Source organism: Nannospalax galili, unplaced genomic scaffold (assembly GCF_000622305.1).
Source record: "Nannospalax galili isolate Female #2095 unplaced genomic scaffold, S.galili_v1.0 scaffold663, whole genome shotgun sequence".
NCBI lineage: Eukaryota > Metazoa > Chordata > Mammalia > Rodentia > Spalacidae > Nannospalax > Nannospalax galili.
Window position 1 is genome coordinate 462,311 of NW_008351881.1, and position 23,371 is coordinate 485,681.

The 23,371-nt window shown below is 38.8% G+C and overlaps 1 protein-coding gene across 39 annotated transcripts in view; it reads right to left on the minus strand.

Moving 5' to 3' along the window:
* Positions 1 to 23,371, minus strand: part of Ptprd (protein tyrosine phosphatase receptor type D) — a 547,004-nt gene that overhangs the window by 114,698 nt on the left and 408,935 nt on the right. For 21 of the 39 annotated variants that reach the window (XM_017802123.2, XM_017802122.2, XM_008848794.3 and 18 more), the window contains 4 exons: positions 20,142 to 20,153; positions 15,857 to 15,969; positions 5,480 to 5,521; positions 4,879 to 4,976 (listed from right to left, as the gene is read on the minus strand). In XM_017802123.2, coding sequence (XP_017657612.1) covers positions 4,879 to 4,976; positions 5,480 to 5,521; positions 15,857 to 15,969; positions 20,142 to 20,153 — 265 coding nt within the window. The remainder of the gene's footprint in view (positions 1 to 4,878; positions 4,977 to 5,479; positions 5,522 to 15,856; positions 15,970 to 20,141; positions 20,154 to 23,371) is intronic. The other 18 variants (XM_029553922.1, XM_029553909.1, XM_017802116.2 and 15 more) reach the window with 3 other exon arrangements.

The window sequence follows — 23,371 nt, forward strand, 5'->3', positions numbered from 1 at the left end:
AAATGATTTTTTTAAACATAAGATTGAATACATTTAAAATCTTTTCATTGCCATAGTCTATTTAATTAGAGAATGAGTTTCTTGGGGCTAGGCATAAGTCCTTGATACATACTCTTAACCTTTAATTAATACATAATGCTGTTAAGGCAATGAATGTAACAATCAGCCTTTACTAGCCACCTCCCAGAAGATTTCAGCTTTTTAACTCATTTTACATATATACAGGCAAGCACTCTCAAATTCTTGTAGCCTTATAATTTATAGATGACAACTTGTAAGTATATACAACTGCACAAGTTACATCCACACAAAGAATTCGAGTCAAGATGAAAATCTGTGTTAAATCCCATGCCTTTTCACCATTAAAGCACCTCAGCCTTACCACTGGCACCGGCCCTGGCAGCTCATGACTCTTGACCTTCTTTCCTGGTACACTTTCATCTTACCCAACTCTCTCATATAAACAACCTGTAGCACCATAACAAGTCCACTCAGTACAACCCTTCTGTTCCATGCATACTCTCTCTGCAAAGGCATCCTGGTATCTTGTCAAAATGAAGATTTTGACTCAGCAAGTTTGGGTCGGTAGCTAAAACAGAATCTCTGATATCCTCCAGCAAGGCCAATGCTACTGATGTGAGTGTGTGAGAGCATGTTTTCTGCTGTGCATTCAGCTTTGCCCTCGGTGAAACGCTCTTCACCCTTCTTCCAAGTTCCCCTCAGCATGGGATCTTCTCTTCCATGCCTTCCCAGTTTTCTACTTCACTCTGACCATTGATGATTCTAATATTTCATTAGCTTTTTAAAAAAATTTATTGTTTTTATTTTATGTGTATGTGTGTATTGCCTGCATGTAGGTAAGTGCACCTGTGTTGTGCAATGCCCATGGAGGTCAGAAGAGGCTGTCGGATCCCTTGGGACTGGAGAAACAGACAACTGTTAGCTGCCATGTGGGTGCTGGGATTCGAACCCAGGTCTTCTGCAAGAACAACCAGGGTTCTTAACCGCTAAGCCACCTCTCCAGCCCCTCATTAGCTTTTAAGATTAGGTCATAAGTATATTCTTTATTGCTCTCATCTATATATGGCTATCTTGATCATCTTAGAAGTAAAGTCTTTTAAAATTTTCTCTTTTGTTCAGCACTTAGCATGGCAGGCAGAACAAAGCCAGGCAAGTGAAGCACACAAATGAGAGTTCCAGGGAGGAGGTCAGGTAAACGTCACAGGCACCCAGTGGGGTCAGTCTTTGAAGCATCCTTGGAGTGTAAGCTACACCAAGTGTTCTTGAGTTTCTCCTTATGTAGTTCTATATCAGTCCAGTTTAAAGAGGAATTTGTGCATATGTACACGTGATAATGACTCTGATGATATCTGTCAGTTGAGTCTTAAATTTACCAATCTATTTGTCATAACAGGACATGTGAAATGAAGACTGAGGAATCATGTTCTACAGTTTAGATTGATAAACAGACGGCATGTCATTTTTCAAAGGGAAGTTACTTGGGTATGTTCATCAAGTTTCTATTAAATGCTCAGATCAAAATGGAGGTTCCTGGATACAATGGCTTAGTAACTGAACTATTACATCCAAGACTAAGACAAGAAAAAAAATTTAATTTTTTGAAGATAGGGACTCCCTATGTGGGGCCTAGGCTGGGCTCCAAAGCATGATTTCAAGGTACCACACAAGTGCTTTGATTACAGACACGCTACCATGACTGTTTCTAGGCAAGGATCTAAGATTTTGTTTTTGCAAAACCTACACTTACTGAGGGTCTTTCTAAATGTCTCCTGGTGTAACACATTGATTTTGGATGTCAGGCCCACATCAGTGTAGGACTTTATTCCATGCTTTTCTAGATGCTGTCTTCAAATCAAAACTACTCCAATTTCAAGATGAGTTTTCATTCTCATATGAAATGAAAACCTAAAATGTTTAGAATGACCTTCAAAGATGAGATTATACTAAGTTCTCCAGCTGCTTCTTATAGCTGTCATCAAATCCAATGAGCTATAATTTGACCTACATCCCTCCTATTCTGTCCTCAGGACTACTGCCAACAACTTTTATGCCTTTAACTGCTGTTTGTCTTCAAATCAGAGTGACAAATTTAGCTTTATTCATCTTAAGTGGTCTCAATAAACATTAATTCATACTCATTAAGTCTAAATAATGAGGTATTTGCAAGTAATGAGTTTTGCCCTTCATTTTCTTCACTGAAAACCGTGAAAACATATTCAAATTTTTGTGGAAATTATTAAGAAAAATTCCCCCAAAGAGTTGCTCTAATATTATTACATAGAGGTCTTAATCTTATCACAGATGACTACAGCACTTAATATCTCTTTCATGGCTGTTAAGACACAGTAGAGTCAATTCATGCCCGGGGAGCTTTAATCACAGATCATCTTCATGATCACTTGGGGTGGTCTAGCACGTCAATGGCTGAAGCTGCTAATGGCATCAGGGTCAGCACGCCATCCGTAACCACGTTCAAGGAGTGCTTTGGTCTAATGGCTGAATGAGGTTCATTATAAGAGCTTTACACCGAGCATTTCTTGAGAAATTTTACATTAAAATGAGGCCGCTATTTCATTCAATGCATGTAAGTGAAATTCCTTGAGTAGTTTGAAGTTATACCAGAGCAATGTTAACTGACGGCTTATTAATTAGCTGCACTATCCTATTTTTAATTCCTGTGACCTATTACATCATTCATAATCACAAAATTAAAGCAGGACCACGAAGAAAATAAACAATAAAACAACTAAGAACCATCGTGGTCACAGTAAAGAACATGCTGGAGCAGTAAAGATTTGGGTTGGTTAAAAACTGCCCCTGATTAAGATCTTTCATTGCCCTAGAATGTGCTCACCCTTTGCCTTGTTATCATTGCAAAAATTCATTTTGCACCCTCAAGCTCCAAACTAGAAGCTACTGGAGCTACTTGAAAGTCTACTGCATAATTTAACAAGTTATTATAATTTAGAGGAAGAGCACCTGGGAAATAAGAAGCACAAAATTTAAGAAAACAAGACAACCTGGAATCCAATGTGCATTTCCCTGAGTACTTGAAGAAGAACAAAGGGAACTATCACTTAGCCAAAGAACAAGGGAGAACGACAACAACTACTACTACTCTTTTTGTTCTACTGATTGGTACAAAGATGCTGGAATATGCAAACTGAGGAAGGCCGGAAGTGGACAGCAACACAGATGGTTTGCTTACCCTGTACAATGTTGAAAAATAAAGCTGAGAAGCTGGGAGTCATAGAGCAGGCCTGTAAGTCAGCCACTCAGGAGGCTGAGGTAGGACGATCCTAAGTTTGAAGGCTGCCTGACAGTGAGACCCTGTCTCAAAGTACAAAGTAAACATCCAGGGACATAGCTCAGCAGTAGCCCATTTGTTAGCATGAGGCCCTGGGTTCAATCTATAGCACTGAAGAAAAGATAAACAAAATAAACCGAAAGGAAGAAACAGAAGAAAAGAAAATGAGGTATTTGAAGAAGGGAGGATACATGGATAATCAGTTGCCACAGGCCCTGCAGTCTCATGTAAGCTTTCACGTCTGGAACCTCTCCTGGCTACATCTCCTCTTAGAGATTCTCGATGCGTGTGGCAGGATAGAAGGTTTAGTCCTGAACGAGATGCAAAGACTGTCATGTACAACTCCATTTTAAGCTGATATAATGAAGACAATGAAAGGTTAAGAGGGAGTGTGGTGTTTCAATGTGTTCCATTAAGTAAACCAGTGGAAGCTCTTATGATGAAAACTTAGAAGTTCAGCAAGCCCTCAACATTTTGCCGCGTAGAACAGTTACAAGATTTCAGTTGTACATTTCAATCTTGTGCTGTTAAACTTGAGGTACAAGAACAATGACAGTTCAGATCAATAATACATGAGCTGGTTTCACTATTAGTCCTTGATGATATAGAATACCACAAATATGTAGTTTTTCAGTATTTTGCTTAACAAATATCATGTACACACAGACAGAGAGAGAGAAAGAGAGAGAGAGAGGAGAGATTACATACCACACACACCCAGAGAGAGAGAGAGAGAGAGAGAGAGAGAGAGAGAGAGAGAGAGAGAGAGGAGAGACTCAGGTCTGTATATACATACTTAAACAAGGGCTTCACCAAAAATTCACATGGACTCTTTCAAGATTATGATATTTTACCAAATTATTTACTTCGAGATGCCTTGAGAAATAGGCAACTTTCTCATAATCTTAGCACTAGTGTTACTTTACACGATGGGGTAAGTGGATGCATGTGTATTCAACAGCTGTAGAGTATTCAGGCCTTTCAGGCCGTGGAAAACAGAGCACTAAGAAATCCACAGTGTCAGCACCATGGCTTAACGGGTGAAGGCACCTACTGCCAAGCCCAATGACTGCAGTTCAATCCCTAGACTCCACATGGTAGAAAAAGAAAATCAACTCCTGCAAGCTGTTCTCTGACCTCCACATATGTACCACGACATATGTACACCCACACACATGTATGCACACAAAATAAAAAGTATAATACAAAAATCTACTTATTCTTGATATCTTTTACCATGAGGATTCTCACTACAAATCATTTTGCTCTTATTTTGACTACTCAGGTGTTTATTAAGTCAGAACATTTTAGGAACTTAAAACCAAAAAAGATAAATTAATATTACTGAATTTACATTGAAAAGATGTAAAAGAACATCTATAAAACGCAGCTACTGTACTGATTTAAACATTTGTGAGTTGCTTAATTCATATCATTTGTGTCAGATTCAGAGTCACATTCCAGTGAAAACCACTGATGTTAATATTCTAGTGAAAAACAAAGGCAGGCCTACCTTGAAAGTTCTGTCACATATAAACAAAGTGCATTACCTCATATTCCTGGGAAAACTTCAGGTTGTCATTTGCTTTTAACCTTTCAATATGATCTGCAAGTTCCAAGATAGGTATTGGAGGATGGCTAGCCATACCTATTGAAAACGAAGAGAAAGCACATTTGAAGGGAATGAAAATGACAGCAATGATTCCACAATACAGTGAATACTGTAGTTAGAAATGACCTGAAAACATGTGAGTAGTAAAGACATTTCAGGTGAGGAAGCAGGCAGATCATTTGGTTACTCAAAGCAGGACATGCTCTAAGGGGTAGATTTTGGAGCCAAGTAGAAAATTCACCAAGCATATTCCCTCAACTAATGCTCCTAGTTTCGAAGAAAGTGTTATTTGTGGTATGAATGGATGAGGTTAGCTTGCAGAGAAAACCGAAAGTCAGGCTTGATGTCAGCTTCTGCTTTGAGTAATTACCGTTATGCCCGTTCAGACTCCTTCTCCTGCACTGAGTGATATGGAAATTGTGTGGAATTAATGGTGGAGAGTGAACTAAGGAAACAGACAGTGAGGAAGGCCTAAGAAGAGAGGAGGGGCAGCTGATAGAAAACATAAAGTGACTTATGTATAATCAAAGGAAACTAACTTGAAAAATGAAGGTTACCAGGGTAACCGGAGTCATCCGAACCTGCAAAGGAAATGATGGTGTAAAAAAAAAAAAAAAAAAAAAAAAAAAAAAAAAAATGGATTTGTTAAAAAAATGAAATGGATAGCCTGATACACTTTTGAAAAACACTGGTAAAAAATGCGCCAAGTTTTTGCCAAGTTCACCTTATAAGTGACTAGATGGAGATCCCTTTAACATTTTACAACCTGTAAAGTGACTGACATTCACATGCAAACAAGGACACAGAGAATTCCATGCACCACGACTCACTGACAATACATCAACACCAAACCAAACTGAACTTCAAAAATGTCTGCACTGGTGGCAGATTGTAGAGGCTGGGGTTGCAGCCTTCGCTTAGACACTTCTAAATGGTCACACGAACAACTCAGTAGTATTTTGCCCCCGTCTCATTCTTCAACTCCCAGCAAACCTACAATCTACTCCAGGTGTAAACATCTTTGTCCACTGATGTGAAATGAACTCAGGAAAGTGAGCACGTGGTGGGTAGGAAGACAAGGAAGGGAAGAGGATTAAGACGCAGAGAGGGGGCTGACACATCTCAGTTCAGTCTGCCAGCTGAAGACATACTAATTTCATAGGTTTTAAAAGTAATCGGCTGTTAACTTTGATGATTCTCGTGTCTTTCTAATGTTTTCTCACTGTTCACATGATTCGATTTTGTTTCGAGATAAATTTTGCAAGTGCGCCGTGAGAGAGAGCTGCTGGCTCAGATACTAAGAGACACAAATTCAGCTGGATTAAGAAAGTAAACTAGCATGCCCCCAGGGAAACATCTGAAGCAGAGACTTAGAAGAGAGGCTTTCCCACTGGAAGCTATGGAGATACTACTCTGTCACTGTCACCATGGAGGGTATCGGACTGCAAAGGATGACCATTAAGTCAATGTGGTGTACTTACTTCATGAGCAATTTAGAATTGGTGCCATTATTTAAAGTCACCCACCAAATTCCTTTATCTCAATTGCCAGATTATCAATGGTTATGGTAAATTAAGTAAGAAACTCCTTTACTTCTTCAGGGCAACCCTTGAGCACTCCGCACAGTACCCTGAAGTGCGATGGTTTTGTGCTCATGGCTGTAAATGTTACTTCTAGGAGTTAAAATCTTGGTTAAAAAAAACCAACAGAAATGTGTTGATTAGATGTAGATACTCTTTATTGGTGATATAATTCTGCATTTGGACCCCAAACTTGGAGTCTTTTCTGGATTTTTCTATATAGATGGTAGAATTGAGCTACGACACATTCTGTGGAGGGAGTAGGTGAGTGACAGAGCAATCAACAGTTAAAGTAATCTTTTCCAGATGAGGCACTCCTCAGAGAAAAGAATGGAAAATGAAAGGCACACGAGACGGCACGCTGATCAACACAGGAATGGACTGATGTAGACATCGTCACAGTGCTTTAACAGAGAAAATAGTAGAGACAAAGATGTTTAGACCTTTTCGAGCGAATCGTGGGAGAGAGTTATTATCATATATGGACTGAGTGGTGGTTTGGCTAGAGAGGGAGGACACAGAGCCGACCAGGGAGGCGTAGGGGACTGAATTACTGCTCAAAGCTGCAAAAGTAAAGCCAGTAGGAGATGGGAAAGGTATTAGTATAACAGCAGAAGACCATAATAAACAACAAAAGATGTGTCACATATTTACATCAGGCATGTGGTCTCAAAGTGTTAGCTAATTACAGAGAAATCCAAGCAAATCTGGGCTGACTTTTTAAAAATCAGAATACATACATATATATGTATATACATCACATGCAAAGATAAATAACGTAGCATTAAAGAATCATTACTTGAGAGAAGCTATCATATTGTACTCAATTTCCAGGACGAGTACAAATGGCAGAAAGTACATTTCACACAGAAAAGCAAATTTGTGAGAACTGGATGAAGCAAGAAAGAGAAGCAGGCCCAGAACACTGGATCCCAAGTTCCTTCTGAGTCCGCTATCTACTTAATATAGGCAAATCACTTGCAAATAAGCATCGAGGTGTCTATCTGTGAGATCAAAATGTGAACTGAGCTGATTCTGGGATGACTCCCTTCTTTAGACTTCTCATTTCCACTACACAGGGAGGCTCTCTTTGGCGGAGAGGAGGCTCAAAGATAAAGGTTCCAAAGTCATTGCAGCTCTGCTTTGAGGTGCAGAGAGACATTTTTATAAAATAGAAAGCTATTATATAGCTGAATTGCCTACAATTTACATTTAATTACATTTTATTTAGCTAGCCCCAAAGTATATACTATATATGTATCTGAAAGTCAACATAAATATGATACTACATAATAATCCTGTGATGAAATTACTTGAACCTAGAGCTCTTTATCTCATGTCAGAAAATAATCCCTAAGGATTTGGTGATTTCCACAAAATGTCTCCACTGCCCAGTATTGAAAAATATGTGTCTGATATGATCAAGATTATTATATTCTGGATGAAAAAAATAGAGTCTAAGAAAACTGAGACTAAATTAATTTCACTGTAGTAAGTGCGGAGGCTTTTGCTCATGTCTCAGAAGCAAAGCACTTTTGACTGGAACGATATTTTCAAGTCTGAATCTGAGGCATTTTAAAATTCCTTTTTTCGGCTGCATATTAGACAATTCAGAATCTCTGGATGTAGCATACAGACACTGGTATTCTCTATTTTCCTAGCAATAGCTCTCTTCTATGGGAATTTATTACGAAGACAGAGTTGGGGGGCCTGTAACTCTATTTGTTGAGTTTTTCTGCTCAAAAATCATGTCAGGATTTATGAGAATGAGATAAGCTGTTTTCTGGTGATACCCTTGAATCCTGCGACTCCCCGTTAGAGGCATCAGTCTTTTTAAGCTATTATTAGCAGCAAAGAACTCGAAGCATAGCTAACAACCGCTAAGGACTTGCCAGTGTCGTGACCTCATCAGTTCAAAGCTACAAATGTACAATATAAATGCATTTTAAAAGCTCAAATTGAATCTCAACAGAGTTTTCACACCGGAGCTATGGCATCCACCAGATAGGATATCAATATGAAACATGACAAGCAGAGTCATTGTAATGTAATCTGCTTTAGGATGGAGGAAAAAGTGACTACTTTCATCAAGGCAGGTATTTGTGATACTAATGTCACAGAGGCTTCCTTGAAAGAAGCAAACTTCACAGTCATGCATTTTCAGTTAAGATTCATCTTAGGGATAATGGATTCCAGTGTTTTCATTTCATACAATAGGACTCTATAGTCTAGAATTTGTGTATGCCGGACTGGAGAGTGAACAGCAAAAATACTAAGATTCTGCCTGATGTCCTTACAAGGCTCCTCCCTGTCTAAAATGGTAGCTATGATCCTCTAGAGAAGGACAGAAGCTAAGGGCTGAGGGTGTCAGAGGGCTTGGTCAGTAACCAAAAGACCATTAGGTATTGTACAGTAACCATTTTCACAAAAAATGTATCATCTCTGTTTGTAAGGCACAGCCTTCCAGGCATAATTTGATTCCTACTTTTGCTTTTAGGAAAGAGGAACACTCTTACATTATAGGAACACCAACAAAATCATGAGGCTCAGTTCCAGTACCAGTCATCTTTCTGCCGTGGAGATGGGTGGTGTCGGCGCAGGGAAGTTATTCGGTTCTCCGACTTGCTATGCCACATGGAAAGGCAGGGCTGATGGGGGGAGGTGTCCAGACAGCTAAAATTTCTGACCAACAGTCATGTGACAACTCCGTAGTTTTCAATGTTGACTCACATGGTCTTGAAATCCAGTTGATGACAAAGGTAATACCTTATAATCTACATCTAGCCAACAATACTGCGACCTCTGTTTCACAAAACAAGATCTTCTTTTTGTATTTTTGTGAATTAAGATCAAGAATATTGACAGGGCCAGAGTGTATGCCTGGATCCAGGTGTTGATGTGAATGTCACACTGTGTCTCTATGCAGCAACAGCACGATCACAAAGCAGCCCAGACAAAGATAGTGTGTTAATAACTCTACTTAGAACTTAGTGATTCCAAGGTGCTGGGCAGGTAAAGGGCACTCAGACACACATCTGCACTATATACCTTCCAAGTCCCTTCTTGTCGAAACATTAGGTTTATCTGAAACTATGAACTAAGTGTAAGTTCAAAACGAAATTTGAACAGTAGTGAAATTTGGCAGAAAATTAGGAAAAAAATGTAAGGTGCTTTTGCTTTTAACATGTTCCATTGTATTGTACTGTAATGAAGAATATACTTCAAACATCTATATTTATCCATGGTAAAATGATTACCAAAATGAGGCTGAGCATTTCTAATCCCAAAATCTCAAAGCTAAAACCTCCAATATTCAAAATATTTTGAGCCTTGCTATGATGTCACTCATGCAAACTCCATACCTGTCCTCATATGATAGGTGACAGTTGAAACACTGGTAAACTAAAATATCATATAAAAAATACCTTCATTTACATAAGGTGCATATGAAACCTAAAAACCTATTTAGACTTCTGTTATATCCCCAAGGGTGATAGCTCAGTCCACATATGCAAATGTTCAGAAATATACAAAAAGGGTCAGGGCATGGGGGGGATTCAATCCCCAGTACCATACACATGCACAAATAGAAAGTGCTTGTCTGTTAGAAAAACATACTAAACACCAAAATAGAAGAAAAATTCGAATCTAAAGCATATGGGCCCCTAGCATTTCAGAAAAAGAATACCCAATGGATACTTGCTTGATTTATTTTTATGCCCATTAAAAACCTTACATTAAATGTCTTTAGGCACTTTATAACTCTGCTAAGTATAGTTTTTTTAAGGTTTTAAAAATATTTTATTTTATTTTTTAATTTTATGTGTATGAGTGTATTGCCTGCATGTATATAAGTGCAATGTATGCAATGTATGTTGCACAATGCCCTTGAAGGTCAGAAGAGGGTGTCAGATCATCCTGCAAATGATGGCTGTTAGCTGCCATGTGGGTGTTGAGAATCAAAGCCAGGTCTTCTGCAAGAGCAGCCAGTGCTCTTAATCACTGAGCCATTTCTCTAGCCCCTGCTAAGTGTAGTTTTTGAGGTCACTAGTAGTGGTGGCACAGCTGTATGTCAACATTGTAAATTATTTCTCCTTTCCAATAAATTATGATAAATCTTGGGGATCATTTGATACTTATGGACCAATGAGAAACCAATCTGTTTATCAAATCAATGATCTTGTCAGAAGTGTATCTGAGTTAGCAGCCATATAGATAAATTTTGTTTATTAAAGATCTGTCACATTTTAAGCACATTTATACACTACTTAAAAATAAATAAAAACGCTAGTATGTTGATGATTTGTTTCATGAAGTTACAATAAATTAAAGATAAGGAGACATTGATTTATAAGGTGCTTCTAGGGAAAACTACACTAATCTGACTCAATCACCATTAGTAAAATCTTTAATAAACTATTCTCTAAGGCAGTTTTTCAGGCAGGCCTTGAACGAGACTTAAATTTCATTTTTAACGTAAGATTTTGCAAAATGCAGAATTTGAATAAACCATCCTTTATATAAAAATGTATCACTTTGATTCAATGAGTCAGTTTTTACTACATAAAACACAAACAACGCTTGTTTTATTTTCAACTTAGGTTGTGTGACTTTATGACAAAATAAGGCATGACGATAATAAAAAGTGCATGTAATGGTGGGTTTTATTAACATTGACCCAATTACTAGTATCAGTGGTTTGGAGGAGCTTCCTGAAAAGCTTCCAAAGGCCCTTTGGTTGCCACAGGAAGTTCTGCTGCTAAAACCACAGTTTCTGATACGTTCACTTTTTTACTAGATGTTCTTGTTTTTCACATCAGTCACCTACCATTGTGTTAGCTTTCAGGCAAAACACACTAAGGACATCCCAGAGTGAAAAGGAAACCTTTCTGCGGTGACATCTGCTCATCAACTCCTAACTCTCTTTTCTGGGAAGGGGAGGGTGAGCAGGGGATAGAGGTGTAAGGTGGCACCCGGGGTACAGAACAGATGGTGGCAGGGGCCCCACACCACCAGCCACCTTTCTTTTGCTCCTTCGTTCATACTGGAAAGAGAACACACTTCTGCAAAGCAACACATTTCTAAATTTGCTTTGTTGGGAAGGGACAGACCTGAATTTGTACCTTCCATTTCTTCAAATCTCTCTCTCTCTCTCTCTCTCTCTCTCTCTCTCTCTCTCATATCTATCCTTATCTCAGTCACTTTTTCCCATTCTAGAGGCCACAGATCAGGGAGCTTAAATATCAAAAAATGGTTGTTACAATATTTCAAAAAAAATCTGTACTCTCTACTGAAATTACCTTAGGCCCTAACATGCAGAAACGGAGACAAGGGGTCAAAGAGCTACAAAACACAAGAAATCGCTCCTGAACAGGAAAGGGTTCAACACACTTTGAAATCTATACCGCAGTCTGAAATCAATACCATTGACTGCCAAGAAAATGTGACAAATATACTAACTTGGAAAAGGCCCGTTTTGTATAGTTAAATGTTAAAACAGGAAGCTGAGTGTATAATCATTGGTCTATAAGCCTACTGTACATTTTGTCATTTAAAGAACTGTATGTAGATTAGTTTGAAATGACGTGTGTAGAGTCACACGTGTTTTACCTGGCAGAAACGCAGGTAAGATTGGAGTAGCAGTAAAGAAAAGCTTTTTATTTTATATATGTTAAGAAAAATAAGAAAAACGGATGTAGATAGGATAAAAATTATTTTCTAAATGTCTTTGTTTACCACTTTTCTAACTTATTAAAAGCTCGAATATAAAAATTTAAATAATTCACTGAATACTGGTTTAACCAACAACTATATCCACTCTCAACAGGCATAAACTTTTTTATTTTCTGAAGTCCCTTTCCCAAGAAACATGGGTTGTTTTTGTAATCATAAATAAGACATATTGGGAGGGGAGGCTAAAATAACTTGGAATTTATGAAGAAGAAACAGAGAAAACTTTCCTTCTTCTGCAGGCATTGCCTTATGCTCTATAGTTCCTAAAATATGCACTGTTTCTTCTGGACACACACACAAGTGGGGCACACATCTGTGGAGGTCACAGGACAACTTGTGTGGGTTGTCCTCTCCTTCCATCCTGTGAGTGCTGGGGATGGAACTCAAGCTGTCTGGCTTGGCAGTAAGTGCCTTACCTGCTGAGCCTTTGGTGACCTAAGGTTTCTTTTAAAAGCTTCTTTAATAACTGAATGCTTTTTCTTTTCCTCAGATCTTAAAACTATATAAAATTGGACTAGCAGTAATTATTTAGTGCATTCCTCTACTGAATTTCCTTTCTCTTTCACTCATTCTACCCAATTTATTCTTCTGAGGTCCTAAGACTAACCTAATCTATATATGATACCTGCCTATCTCTATTTCATTTTAATTTTATAAAATGACTGCTGATATTAGAACTGTCTTTAACTGCCTGTCTCACCCTACTGCTGGCTGTACACTAATAAACATGGATCTACTTATGTAAACTGTAATTATTTTAAGGGATTAAGTGTTCCAGGTTCTCCTAAATATGTGATTGTATATTACTGTTTGAACCTTCTTAGACAGGGATAAACAGTGGTGAATGATGCGCATCGAAAAGCCTGTTTCAATTAATTAATTTTTCTTTTTCTGTATGAGTGTTATGCCTACATGTTCATAAGGACACCCGTGCCATACAGTGCCCACAGAGGACAGAAGAGGATGTCAGATTCCCTGGAATTGGAGCTGTGGATGGTTGTTAGCTGTCATGTGGGTGGTGGGATTCAAATCCAGTCTTCTGCAAGAGCAGCCAGTGCTCTTAACCTCTGAGCCATCTCTGCAAAGAGACTAGATTCTTGTCCAAAATTTTATAGGCAGGCTACAGCAGTATTTCCCCCGATGCTCACTTTCAGAAAGATGGGTCTACTGAAGACAGCAGGTCTCTCGCTCTTGTCTTTGGGCTTAGCTAACCAGTGGTAGAATCCTGATTTGCTTCTGACCAAAATGTGTTTGTGTTACTGTTAAACTGTCAGAAAACTGTCATGTCAGATTTGGGACGCTGGGCAACACTGAAAAAACACATCTGGCCTCTGACTTCTTAACTCTAGACTATCACAGGAATAAACTACTTAAATGTGAAAGGAAAGTAGAACACATAGAACCAGGAAGCCCAAACATGTGCTTCCTCTGCTGCCAAAGGGTGAATGGAGTTCACATTTAATGCTTGTTTGACATTGTGTCACTCGTAACAGAGGATCAGATGGGCATCAATTGGCTTTCACGGGCACATTCTTAGGCCCTGGGTGTGTAAATCCCAGTTTTCTTATTTCATTTGATGTATTTTTCGGAGTGATGGCATGAACTTTTCATTCCCTACTTGTGAGTACCATTAATAAATATCTTCAACTGTTATGATATTTGGAGGGAAGTAATTATATATGATACATATAAAACATCTTTCATACCATGAAATAAGAAAAATTAAAATCTTCAAATTAAGTAGAATCACAACATCAAAAAAACCCGAGAAAGGATCTCTTTAGTGTATTACCAGGGAGAACTCTTGATTTTTGTAAATAAAAGGACAGGAAAAAGCACAGGTGGTGCCTTAGTTAACATGCCCACCTGCTGATCAGATCTTATTGGCATGCAATTAAGGCGATTCACAGTCACTGGTGGGAATCCATGCTGGCTGAAGTTTATAGTCACAGCTCTGTGTATTTCACATTAACAGAGGAGTCTATTCCCTTTGTGAACTGGTCAAACGCTCCATCATACAGCTTGGGAGGAAAAGAGTTTATTTCAGAGACAAATCAGGCTTAAGCCCGTGTTCATCCAAGCTAAAGCTCTGACACAATGCCCAGAGTTAGCAGTGTGCTGGAGTCTGAAGACAACTTTTCCTATTTCTCTTCCTTTACCTAGAAAACCCTAGAGGTTGCCACGTTTGAAAAAGGTATCCATAACAGTGAAAACCACTTGAAGACGGGAGTGTTTGGAAAGAAGGCATTGCTGTTTCCTGCTTATGGTCCCCTATACTGTCAGGAACAGTGATGGTTGGCTCCCAGCCAGGCTCGGCTCTCTGCCTGGAGGTATTGCTGTTGAGCTACAGTAGTGCGGTGGCACTCAGAAAGGCTTTTCTGGGTGATCTGCTTTCCTGCTTAACCTTGTCCCACGTTTCCATCTCTGAAGGAATGCCAGGTTGATGCCAGCACAGATCCCGCTTTGCACTTTTTGCACGGGAACAGTGCAGAGCAGCACGCTACCAGTGAAGAATCAAATCACTGGCTGTTCCCACAGTGGATTTCTGGGGGAGAGGAATGTTTTACAGGAAATGATTCGGCTGGTAACTGCTGTGGCTTTGGGACCTCTGCAGACTGAATTAGACAAAGTGAAAAGTCTGTGGATTCCAGGGTGCATTAACAAGTAGTTGACTGTGTTCTGAAGTAGTTGGTATATTTTCATTTTAAAATGAAGCAAAACAAGGTTTACTAGAGTAGCTTATTTTATAACAAGTTACCTTAACAGAGCACTGAGAGGGAGACTCAACATGTGCATTGCAGAGGACTACAGTAACCCAGGAAACAAATCAGATCTGTTCATCCATCATGGTCCTGTTCATAGTCCACATTCATCACTCTTTTAAAAAAGTATACACGGGGGACTTTGTGGCGTCCCTCCCCCTGACTCCCTTCCTCCTTCCCTCCCTCCCTCCCTCCCTGCCTGACCCCTCCCTCCCTCTCCTCTCCCTCTCTCCCTCCTCTCTGTCCCTTTCTCTCTCTCCTCTCCTCCCTCTCCCTAGCGCGCGCTCTCTCTCCCTCCCTCCCTCTGTGTCTCTCTCTGCCTCCCTCCCCTCCTGACTCTCTCTCCCCCTTGACTCCCTCCCTTCCTCCTGACTCCCTCCCTCCCCTCCTCCTGACTCCCTCCCTCCCCTTCCTACTTTTTCCTCTCTCTCATGGTTCCATAAACAAGCACAACAGGGAAATATAGAACAAATATTTCCAGGAGATAAGCGATTTACACATTCACAAATTATTTACTCAGGCATTTACTTTATAAGCTGAGAAACCAAAATCTTCCAGGATTGGTGTCACTCCATGTAAATAAACCATACTGTGCCCATTAAAATAATAGATGTCTGTACAGACTCTTCAAAAACTTGAAGTATTATGTTTCTTTATCTTCACATCTCCCTTCAGATTCACAAAGTACTCAACTTCCTGATTTAGGCATGGGTGAACCTCAACAATATTAAAATATAAGAGTGGGACAAATAAAATTGTTCAAAATAAAGCAATATATTAATCTCTCAAGACAATATCAGCTGGGCTATAAAGCTCTGTGACAAGAGGGTGATGCTGTTACCTGGAGTTTGGAAGTTAAGGCGCCTCAGTTCTACTGGGTCTGTTGGGTGATGTGAAGGGATCTCTTTGCTGTTGGGTATGCTGCTCTTCCTAGACTCCGATTCTGCCCTCTTCCTATGGGGAGAAAATTAAAATTTAAGAATTGAAACAGGTAAAATAAAGAAATAAATATAAATAAATAAATACATAATAAAAAACCTCACACCATCTTCTACCCTCAAGTCTTTGATTTCAAACTTTTTAACCAACTTTGTGGTTAAAACTCTTTGTGACCTTGTTCAGGGTACTGTTCCTCTGCCAACCTACAGTCATCTACAGGTCTGTAAGTTGTGTTTCTGAGCATGATCACAAACCCCTCAGCTCTAGGGTTGAATGGTCCAGGGCCTTTGCTTTTGTGCTTGAAGCAGATGTTGGTAAGATGCCCCCACATAACTGTTTACCAGTTCCTTTCTCTATGAGTGCTGTTTGTAAGAATTAGGACTATATTTCTCTAGAAGACAAAACTAACATTTTTACCACAGAAAAGATATCTGACCTCAAGGTGAACATCTCAATATATCCCCCTTTTCTTTTCAAAGAATGTAACTGGTGATTACAAAACGCAGATGCACTGGATTTTCCCATAAGAGGTAAATGCAGGAAATGCTTTTCTGAAATATTAAGGTATTCTTATAACTAAAAGGAGAGTTGAGACCACAAAAGATCAACATCCCCTTTCTTTTCAAATTTGAATGAAAAAAATGATAGTGTTCACTATTTGCAAGGGTATTAACTGTGTTTGAAATTTTGATAATAAAAGTCAATGACACAAAGTAATTTCATTTCATAAGTGCTCCAACTCTCTTGATGATGGTTATTTAAAGTACCATTAATGGGGTCTTTCTATAAATATGATTCTACACCTAATTCACCTTATCCTTATTTTAAGACTATCTACTGACTTAATTGAATACATTTACTTAAGATACCATAATGCAAGTTTTACAAAATTTCAAGTAAGAAGTATTGGGATTTTTTCATAAAATTTCTTTATCAATTTTCTTGCAAGCTCAAATAGCTAACTTCTCATTGCATAATTATATTAAAGCTCCAGTTAACAAATGGAAGCATTTTTGGACTGCTCTTTTCCAGACATTGATACCAGCAGTCTCTGTGCTAGTCAAGGCCTAGCATCTTACCCCTGCTCAAGGCAAAGGCACTCTGACTTTGGAAAGGGGTACCTCCATCTGTTTAGATTATCCTTTTCCTGCTTCCTATGACTGCGGCACAGCTCAGCAATGTAGCTGTGGCAGTGGGCTCTCATTTCACGCCTACCAGGCTACCAGCAAGAAGTCTTGCTTTTCATCTCTGTTCATCTCTACAAAATATAACTAACCATAAGATGAAGGGGAGGTTGACACAAAGAGAATGTGCACTTGACTAACTCAATTTCAACTCCTTTTACAGCATCCTCGATGGAATGAATTTCCTTGGATGGGTACTACTGGGCACCTTGCTTTCTAAGTACTTTGATTAACTTGCCTCCATATTTCATTTCCCTACTTAAAGGTGTCAGGTACAGCCTTAGGACAGAATGTACACAGCCACACTGTGAATCTGAGGAGAACACTGATTCTGAAGTGCATCCAATACACTGGCAGCTCAGTTACATGGAAGAGAAAAATGAAAACAAAAGTAAAAGTTGGAGAATGAGAGAGAGAGAGAGAGAGAGAGAGAGAGAGAGAGAGAGAGAGGAAGGAAGAGAAGGGATTTAGAAAACCATCTGAAAGAAGGATAGGATGACCAGTTTCAGAGGGCAAATGTCACTGGTCTCATGATATGAATGTCTGCCTCACAACACCATGACATTCATTTTACCACTGAAGATGCAGAGTTGAAATAGGTCAGTGAAATGCCAAGGGTGAACTTAGTCTCAGAGGAAACCCAAAGTTAGTCTTCTCACCTCAGATACTAGGGATGGTCTCTGACTTTGGCCTTTTCAGATAAGTGTGAATAAGTGCATTTCATCACTGATGTGAGCAACCCAATGAATAAAAACCTGGGTTTTCTGCCTGTTCTAAAGTGTTTCTACTGTTATTCTTGTACAAGTATTGGAAACAGAAACATCTGGGCAAGGCAACAGTCTCACTCTTGAAGGACTTGTCAAACAACCTCTTTATCTTCTGTTTCCCAGAGACCTGGCTGAGGGACATTAGGCTAGACAGAGCTTTCTTAAAGGCAATTTATCCAATTTCTTTTGTGCCAGGAAAGTTGGAAATCATGTTTGTTATTAGGATAAGAATCTTAGAAAACATAGCAAGGAACTAAAATTGCAATTCATACAGTCTATAAAATTATAGTTCTTCAGGAAGGGGTGTGTGGACATTTAACAGCTAACTTCTCCTTTACCCTCTCTGTTCAAAGGAGACGACCACCAATATCTGAGACGTTTTTAGTTTTGTTTCGATGATAGGGATAGGACAGGGATGGTTGTGGTTACCCATACTGCCTTTAGATTCTTGTTTACTAAAATTGAAATTTTTTTCAAGCTCAGACAATATTTCTAAGAAAGAATGAGGAGAAACAGCATTGGTTATGATCAGTAATCAAGAATTTACTGCCGTGAAATACAAGGAAGCATGGAACAGTGTACAACAAGCCCTAATGAATATGAGTTGAGGCAGCTCTTGGATAAATGTTCCAAGCTTCTGTCATTTCACTTTCAATTAGAAAAATGAAATGAATAGTAACTAGAAACATTCCCATTTTGACTGCTATTTTTTTTATTAAGGTTACAAAATTATAGTTCAAGTTGCCTTCTTGAAATGAGAAGTATCAACCATGAACAGAAATTAAAGGGATGTGAAAGATCAGATGACATTCTAGATTCTCATAAACCTCTGTCTGACTTTCCCTTTCACCTGGGTCCTATCTCAGAAGGCTGTAAGAGCAAAGGGAGCTTATTTGGAAGATCATATGCACAGTCTGGAAACCACAACTACTTATGTGAGATTTCTACTCTTAATATGCAAAGATATTGGTTGAAACATTTTTGTTTGTCACTATTTAGTCTCTTGAATCTAGTACCACTGTTCTTGAATATGCATAGGTAGTATTGAACTTCTTACTATGGAAAAGGAGGAATGGAAGATGATGTTTACATTTTGGTCAGGCTCTCTCTTATTAGTGGAATGAGAAGGGATTATTAAAAGTACAGTATCCACACAGTTACAGTGGAACCCAAGAACAGTAAGTGGATTCAATGTGCTTGGTGTTTTGGCTGAAACAAGCTAGTGGTAAGAGTTTTCCTGCTGGATTAATGGCAACGAGTGATGTCCACAAAGAAGACACTACTGGAGGTTTTAGGGGTCCTAGCACTGAGTGTGTGGCTTGCCAGGCAATGTAAAGTGATTTTAGAGGAAACAGGGCAATAGTGATTCTCAAACTTTGGTGTGTATGAGAAATTTGGGAGGGCTGATTAAAATTCAGGCTGCTGGGCTAATAAGGAGAACTTCATGTTCAGTGAGGCCCAAGGATTTATAATTCTGTCAGTTTCTGAGGGAAGAGGGATATTAGTGCACCACTCACCAGAGCCACTGGATATGATGTGGGAGGATAGTAGACAGTCTCTTTGATCCTTCTCTTAGTTTAATTAATTAAAAACTTGGGAATCTACTTAAATGTACATATGCATATGTTGTACATGCATATGTATACATGCATGTAAGTTTAAGAGCTGGAAAGTAGTCTGGAATAATCATCCAATAATCATACAGTATATTTTAGCTTTTAGCATTACTACTGTTATTAGTAATCAGGACTGGGTGACATGGGAATAATTTTGGATTTGTTAAGAATTTTAACTAAGGAGCTAACATCAGTAATTGTAGAGTGTGAAACGTTAGTATAGTACTGTTGTATTGAGAGGTCATCAAATTTAAAAGCTGATTTTTGGTAAGACCAGAACACGACACAACAGAAGTCTACATAAGAGCTCACATTTCTGATCTACAGACACACTAACACATACAAATATTTACCCTGAACAAACATGAAACTCAGAGACTGGTTTTACTGCTTTATAAAATTTCATTTTAACAAAATAAGCTATTTTCTTTTCAAATAGGCATTTTTTCCCATCACAATCATTTTAATATCCAGATTGTCACATACTCTGCCCAGCTTCCACTTGCTAGGTGGGATTTTTATGCCAGCCCCCACCCTCACTTGGTCAACACCCCAAGTCTACCAGTATCTTAGTTTTTTGTTACTGGACAATGAAAAGGGGTTTAGTCTCTATTCCTCACCTGTCAGGTTTACTGCTCCATTTAATGCAGCAAAAAAAAAAAAAAAAAAAAAGGAAAAAAAAAAAAGGAAAAAAGAAAGGCTAAATGTTAGTTGACCAATGGTATTTACCATGACAACCAAAATTTAAAAAGTAGTGCTTACAAGCAGGGACACATAACTCACATAGACTAGGAAATACAGTGTTGGTAAAATGCTTAGAGGCCTCTAATCATGAAGTAAAGGGAGGCAGTAGATGACATCACTGGATAAAGAACTTGTGGTTTTAATGTTACATTTATTTTTGCTCATTACCTACAAAATGTTACTAAAATTAAATATATCTCAGCGGGTGGATGATGATAAAGATACCCTTCAACTCTTAAGACATACTTTGGGAAAGCAACTAATGTTCTTAATGAAAATATAACAGGATTTCATAAAAATAAAAAGCCTTCCACTATGAGGTATGTCATTCCTGTAATGATATGAAATTCTGCAACCCTCACTGAACTGAATAAAAATGTGAACATTTGAACAATATACCACAATGACATAAAGTGGCAGAAATGATTTTTTCAAACACCTCCTGATAAGTAAGGCAATCATAAATCTTTTTCCAATAAGGGACTAAATATATTTCAGTCTTGGAAAATAGTACTTGTGATCATAAACTGGTGATTAAATCCAAAGTGCATGACCCTTCTATACAGTTCACCTAATCCAGAGGAGCATTTTATCAGCAGACAGTGAAAAGACAGATATTTTCCTCATGTCTGCTGTGGTGTGAACACATCCACAAACAAGCTCATGGTTGTTACTGTGTGAACACATCCACACACACGGTTGTCACTGTGTGAACACAGCCACACGTTCATGGTTGTCACTGTGTGAATACATCCACATGCTCATGGTTGTTGCTATGTGAACACATCCACACACGCATGGTTGTTACTGTGTGAACACATCCACACACTCATGGTTGTTACTGTGTGAACACATCCACACACTCATGGTTGTTACTGTGTGAACGCCTCCACACACACATGGTTATTGCCGTGTGAACACATCCACACACACATGGCTGTTACTGTGTGAACACATCCACACACACGGTTGTTGCTGTGTGAACACATCCACACACACATGATTGTTACTGTGTGAACACATCCACACACTCATGGTTGTAACTGTGTCAACACATCAACACACTCATGGTTGTTACTGTGTGAACACATCCAAACACACGGTTGTCACCGTGTAAACACATCCACACGTTCATGGTTGTTGCTATGTGAACACATCAACACACACATAGTTGTTACTGTGTGAACACATCCACATACTCATGGTTGTTACTGTGTGAACACATCCACATACTCATGGTTGTTACTGTGTGAACACATCCACAGATGCTGGTTTATAGTGCTTCCACTTATGGGTATGTAAACAACCAATGATTTTTAAGACACTATAGGCTTCTCTGAGAAGGACTAATCTGAACACTATTCACTTGGAGGCACCAGGCAAAGGGCCTTGAGGTGGAGACACCAGCACTATAGAGAATCCGGTCCATTTCTCAAAAGGAAAAAAAAGGAAAGTCACATTTACCTGTACAAACACACAGTGAAGGGTGAAATGATGCCAAACTTACTTGGACTACTTCTATTCTTACTTTCAAAGTGATTTACCCAGTACATTATATTTTTAAAAGCCTATTTACATGTTTGTAATTTATTTTTTATCAATGAGTTTACCAGAGAATGAGGTACAGGAAAAAATCTCTGGGTGGAAGAGAATTAATTAGTAAATTATCATTTTTATGCATTCAAAGGCTGCTTGACTGTTTCCATGAAAGGATGCAGAGTTAATGAACAGAACACTTCCCTTCTTACAGAAGAATGCATGTGTGTATGTGCATTCATATCCATATTTGAAGACCTGGCGAGCCAGTTAATTCAAATTACAGGCCTAGGCTTTATTCTAGCTCTTGGCAGCCAAGATGAAGGGGATGCTGAGTGACAGAATAAACAATGATGGAAACCTAAATGAGTGCTCCTGGACTGGATGTGTTCATGGTCACTGAAGCTCTGTTCCAGGCACAAGGGAGACAATGAGAAATAAGAGGGTCAAGGTAAGGAGCAATTACAGAGACGCATAGAGCGTGCTTCAAGGGCAGAGAAAAGGGGACTGACCACAGGGCAGCCTGAACAGAGGGGAGGAAAGGAGAAGCAGGGAGCAGAGAGTTGATCAGGCAGGAGGAGTGACCAGGACTGAGAGCAAGTATTCAGGCATAGGGAGACGCTGGTGGGGAGGCTGGGAGGCTGAATTAACAGCAGTGACCCCTGTGGGGCAGTATGGGATGGGAACATCTCAAAGCACAAGGGGCAGAGTGCTTTCTCTGACCACAACTTGGAAATACACGTTAGTTCATATGAAAGGGAAGATTCAAGGCCAAGGCTGGAGCTACAAAAATCTGGACAAGCTGAAATGTGTATTGTTGCATCATCTTCCTCATAGATACTTCCCTCTGCATAGGCTAAGTTACCTTTGCCCAAGGATATTATTTCTGTCTACAGCGGGCCTTACACTTCTGTAATTTCTTATTCTATACTTCTTCTTTTCTCCCCCAACATATTAAAAAAAAAAAAACCCACTACCATCCTCCTCGAAATGCTTTTCCTTAAAGTCAGATCATGTTTTTTTTATTTTAAAATATTTACTTCCTTTACAAACAATTTTGGACTGTTCAAGAACTAATTACTGAAAAGTCTTACATATGTAGCAATGCGCGGGCAAGTGGGTTTTGAAGGCTGCTCAAAGGCTTAATAGACAGTAATTAAATGGTGGATGGATGACGGAAGGGTGGATAGATACTCAACAGATAGACACATACATACATACACAGTAGAAATAAAAGACCAGCTTTATTATTCCCTATTTTCTTGGATTATATAACAGTATTATTTAAAAGCTTACTTATTTGGTCTATTTATTTAATTTATAACAGTGAAAGTAGAATGTTGGCATGAGTTTCTACCCTCTGCAATTACAGAAGTCAAACTTGAACACAAGTCATCTGATTTCTGTCCCAATGTTTAATCTAAATGTTGATAGCATATCAATTCTCAATTTTACATTGAGTATTCAATGCAAAAGTTATGAAAAACACTACATAGAAGTCATGGTACAAGAATATTTTTAATACTACAAATATTTTTATTTTTTTTAATATTTATAATATGCTTAAGCA